At 45.1% G+C, this 4,748-nt stretch overlaps 1 protein-coding gene across 1 annotated transcript; it reads left to right on the forward strand.

The window, feature by feature from the left end:
• The first annotated feature begins 240 nt into the window (after positions 1 to 240).
• slc25a5 (solute carrier family 25 member 5) lies at positions 241 to 3,820 on the forward strand. The gene is made up of 4 exons (XM_020513574.2): positions 241 to 526; positions 2,159 to 2,642; positions 2,724 to 2,864; positions 3,422 to 3,820. The coding sequence occupies exons 1-4, from the start codon at positions 413 to 415 to the stop codon at positions 3,577 to 3,579; spliced, it is 897 nt and encodes a 298-aa protein (XP_020369163.2). The 5' UTR covers positions 241 to 412; the 3' UTR covers positions 3,580 to 3,820.
• The last annotated feature ends 928 nt before the right edge of the window (positions 3,821 to 4,748 follow it).

Below are 4,748 nucleotides of genomic sequence, written 5' to 3' on the forward strand. Positions count from 1 at the left end.
AATCAGATGGCAGAGGATGTCAGTCCAGTCCAATTAGAGGGTGGGGTGCTATGGCGGGGGCCGACAGGTTTATCCACTTGGAGAGCGGGTGGTGCCAATGTTGGCCAATCAGAGAACGGGTAGTGCCAAATCTACCCAATCAGAAAGCGGGCGCCGTCCGGATCAGCCAATCAGCGTGGATGCCACCGCACCCCGGGCGGAGTTAACGCCGGAGCTACGCCGCATAAAAGCTTCACTTCCGCCGCAAATTCGGCCATTTCATTCGGTGCCGGCAGTAAAAAGTGAGGATTGTGCTTTGCTGCAAGGTTGTTTGCAAGTCGTTGGGGGGGAGCAGAAGAAACAAGATCAGGTTTACGAGAGCGGAAAAAAATCAAGCATTTAATTTCACAAGAAAGAAGAAAAAGAACAAGAAATGGCAGGTGATAAGGTTGTAAGTTTCCTTAAGGATTTCCTCGCTGGCGGCGTGGCTGCTGCAATTTCCAAGACAGCGGTGGCTCCCATCGAGAGAGTGAAGCTCCTGCTGCAGGTACTGCAATCCATTCAGTCTCTAGGGTTCCTCGCTGACAGCGTTAGCGCAGATTCAATGTAGCCTCTGATGCTTGCTTTTGTTACAATGTTTTGGCGCAGTTGTAAGTTTGGTCCCAGCGACTTCGGGAGGAGGTATAAGATACAGGAAAAAAGAAGCCGGTTGCTTTATCGGCCTCATACTGACTCTTGAGCAAATGCAAAATGGAGCTGTGCTTCCTTTCCCTTTATCCCCAGCCCCCATCACATCCTCTGCAGCAAGTAACCGTGAGCACCCCTGCTCTCTCCCTCCCTTAGTGCGGGCGAGGGACACATTTAATGTAAAGCAGATAGGCATTTTGTCGCGGGTCGATAGAATTCGATGCGGCGGCTCTTCCAAATGTTTTATTGCTTTTTTTCCCTGCTTTGGCAAGCGCGGGGTGGGGTGGGGAGGGAATAAGTAAAGGCTGAGGATGTGACTTGTAAGGCAAATCAAGGTCGCGACAAGGAGAAGGAGGAGTGAGGCCTGTTGGCTGATGGAGCGGGTTGAGGCCCACTGCATCCGGAATCCCGGCGAGCACAATTCGGAGCGTACTTTCCCCATCATTAACCGGGGGGGAGGGGGCTGGAGGAGGTTTTTGGTGGGGTTTGTTAACATTGCAAGAAATGTTCGGGGCTTGGGATGTTTACCTAAAGCCTTCTTTTAAACGCCGATATGTTCCGCCCCGGTTTAACACGCGTGGATGCCGCCATTCTGCAAAACAAAATCTCTACCATTTTATACGGACGTTTGAGGGTCCTCCCAAAAAGTTCCTTTTCATTCACCGATATCACTGAGGTTTGGGAAATGTTTGTTCCCTGGCGGAATGTTTGCTCGAAGGGGGCGACTTTGTCTCGTCTGGTGACATTATTCCCTCGTCGCTGAGCGCCCGCGGGTGGCTTTCTCGGTCCCGAGCGTGTCTCGTCAAAAACCGCCCTCTTGGGTGCGTAACTCCAGACCGCCTTAGAAGGTCATCTGCAAGATCGATTTCCCCGCAGCTCCTGACTCTTCGGTAAGAATTCTACCGAAACTCCTCTTGAACTCGGTGGGCAGGTCCCAGATTCAGATGTGACCCAGGGTCCTCATTCGGAAATCTCGCTCTTCCTTCATTGGGTCACCACCCCGGGATTCCCTTCCTGGAGTGCGTCCTATGTATGTACACAGATTGCAGTCATTCAAGAAGGCCATTCACCTTCTCAAGGTTGATTTTTAGGGAAGGACAAAAGTGTAGTCTTTGGTTCCACATGACCCTGAAGTGGGCTCCTGCTGCAGCCTTGAGATTTCATCAATGACTCTCTTTTTGCAGCCTCGGTCGACAAAGTCCATCCAGTCTCTGTTGTGTAGAGTAACTATTGTGGTGATGTTGGCTATCCTGGAAAAACAGCAGTTGAGTCCAGCATAGCTTTTCATTCCAATGAGGAATTGTACTGGACTTGAAATGTTATTTCATCTCTTCTCCCAGTCAATGCTGCCAGATATTGATTTCTCCGGCTTTCTTAAATTTAAGATGTCCAGCATTTTCAGTTTGTGGGGTTGCCTTTCTGGACATGGAAATTGGATTTAATGTGATTTCGTGGAGTCTGATAACTCAACTAATTTTTTTCTCAATTGCAGGTGCAACATGCGAGCAAACAGATTGCAGCAGAGAAGCAATACAAAGGGATCATTGACTGTGTTGTACGCATTCCGAGAGAGCAAGGTTTCTTGTCCTTCTGGCGTGGTAATTTGGCCAATGTGATCAGATATTTCCCCACCCAGGCACTGAACTTTGCTTTCAAAGATGTGTACAAGCAGATCTTCCTTGGTGGCATTGACAAGAAACAGTTCTGGCGTTACTTTGCTGGTAACCTGGCTTCTGGTGGTGCTGCTGGTGCTACATCACTCTGCTTTGTCTACCCCCTTGACTTTGCCCGAACGCGCCTAGCTGCTGATGTTGGAAAGTCTGCCACCGAGCGGGAGTTCACAGGATTGGGTAACTGTCTTACCAAGATCTTCAAGTCAGATGGCATGAGGGGGCTGTACCAAGGCTTCAATGTGTCTGTACAAGGCATCATCATTTACAGAGCCGCATACTTTGGCATCTATGACACTGCCAAAGGTACGTAGTGAAACACTTTGTTTGACTTGACCTGTGTCTCTTGTGTTTCTGTTGTAATTCAACTATCTCTTTTTGCCCCAGGAATGCTCCCTGATCCTAAGAACACTCACATTGTGATCAGTTGGATGATAGCTCAGACTGTGACTGCTGTTGCTGGTGTGACTTCCTATCCATTTGACACTGTTCGTCGTCGTATGATGATGCAGTCCGGTCGGAAAGGAGGTAGGTTGACTGTTTGATACTTTTGCCTTGGTTTATTGGTGTTTTTGGTAGTGTTCAACCATTAGTTCCTCCCCAAAATTCACCTTGAAGGTGTTGTGGAGGTGCCTTATTGAGCCACTGCAATCTGTGCTAATGTACATGTGCTGTGGTGTTGGGGGAATTCCAGGATATTCACAGCTGTGAAGGAATGGCCTAGTAATAGGATATTTAAGGTGGTAACTATCAACCAGAAGTCAGTGTTGCATCCTTTATAACTATGAAAAATTACCAAATGAATGGTACAGACTTCATCTCCATGCAAACATTGGTTCTACTAAATTGTGGTAGGCTAAAGGAATTGTCTTAACAGAATTTTCAAAGGGGTTTGGGTGGTGGTCATATTGACACATATTCTGTGGGCTTGGGCTGTGATTATAATGATATCCCTCTTAACATGCAATGGGGTATGGAATTTACTTCCCCCTTTAATTCTAAAAGGATAACACTTGATTGTTAGTGTTTTGTAATTTAATTTGAAGCTGTAGGAAGAGAGCCAAAATAATTGTTTCTACTTTCAGTTGATATCATGTACAAAGGAACAATTGACTGCTGGAGGAAGATCTTGCGGGACGAGGGTGGCAGTGCTTTCTTCAAGGGTGCCTGGTCCAATGTGCTCAGAGGCATGGGTGGTGCTTTTGTGCTGGTCTTGTATGATGAATTCAAGAAGTTTGTCTAAATGGTCACAGATGTCAATGTTATGTGAACCAGTGTTGTACTTGTAACATATCTTGTACATTCATGGACTGTTAAGTTACACCTATTTATGGGGACCCATCTGGTATCTTCTGGTTTGGGTTATGAAGTGACCACAATCATTCTCTAAACTTATTGTCATTCCATACTGCTGGGTCTAAATTGCTTCATCCAACTGATCTTTTTAAATTACTGTAACTAAGAAAATAAAAGACTGTAAATGACTGCGTCTTATGTCTCAGTGGAATCTTCTCATTGAATCTGCTCTGGAGGGGTGAGTGGTCTTATTCTGTTGCATGTTGGGTAATTATCCATATTGATGAGACTGTAGAATTTGAAGGGTGAAGGTATCCACTGCAATTCTGCAGATTCACTTTAGTTTAAGAAGTTCCTCCTCTAACCCTAATACCTTGCTGCTAGCTTGTAGCATTGAGGTGTTTAATACTGCAAGTAGCTAATAAAAGCTGTTCACCTAAATGTCTTAATCTGGCACTTCAGTCAATTGTCTGTCTGCTTTTAATACACACCACCTAAATGGTGCACAGTCCTGCATGCTAGATTGTTGACACTCAGTGATATGTTGTTAGACTGGGAAGTCTTCCAATTATTTCAAGATGTGTTTATTTGAATAAATACCTCCAACACACAAGATACATTTAGCTGTCAGCTTGTAATTTCACCCATCTTCACCTAGAAGGGTGAATTGAAAACTGCTGCTACTTGCCACTAGTACAGCAAGCTGTGTAATCAAGTTGAAGACCTTCAGTGTTAGCATGAATTTGAATGTCTGTATTTTGTTTTTTGGCAGACTACTTGAAGTGTAGCTGCCAAAAAAGATACTTGGAATTGTTTTGGATTAACTGTTAGCAGGTTGGGATGGTGTGAAATTCTTGATACAGCTGTCCTTGTGTTCAAAGATTGTGGTTATTTGAAGTGCTTAACCTTTCCTAACATGTACTTGAGTTTCTGTGATAGTGATCTGAAGTTTGGAGTTAATGGGTCACTGTGCTTTACTCATCGTCAAAACAGCAAGTTATTCTGCAACACAAACAAAAATCAATATTGCAGCTGTCCTGACAAATTCAAATGTTTCCGTAGAAACTTGGACATTGCGCCTCCTAGTGTCTTCAGTAAAATTCAAGAATGGAGTAT

The sequence above is a fragment of the Rhincodon typus genome, chromosome 14 (assembly GCF_021869965.1).
Source record: "Rhincodon typus isolate 14 chromosome 14, sRhiTyp1.1, whole genome shotgun sequence".
Lineage (NCBI taxonomy): Eukaryota > Metazoa > Chordata > Chondrichthyes > Orectolobiformes > Rhincodontidae > Rhincodon > Rhincodon typus.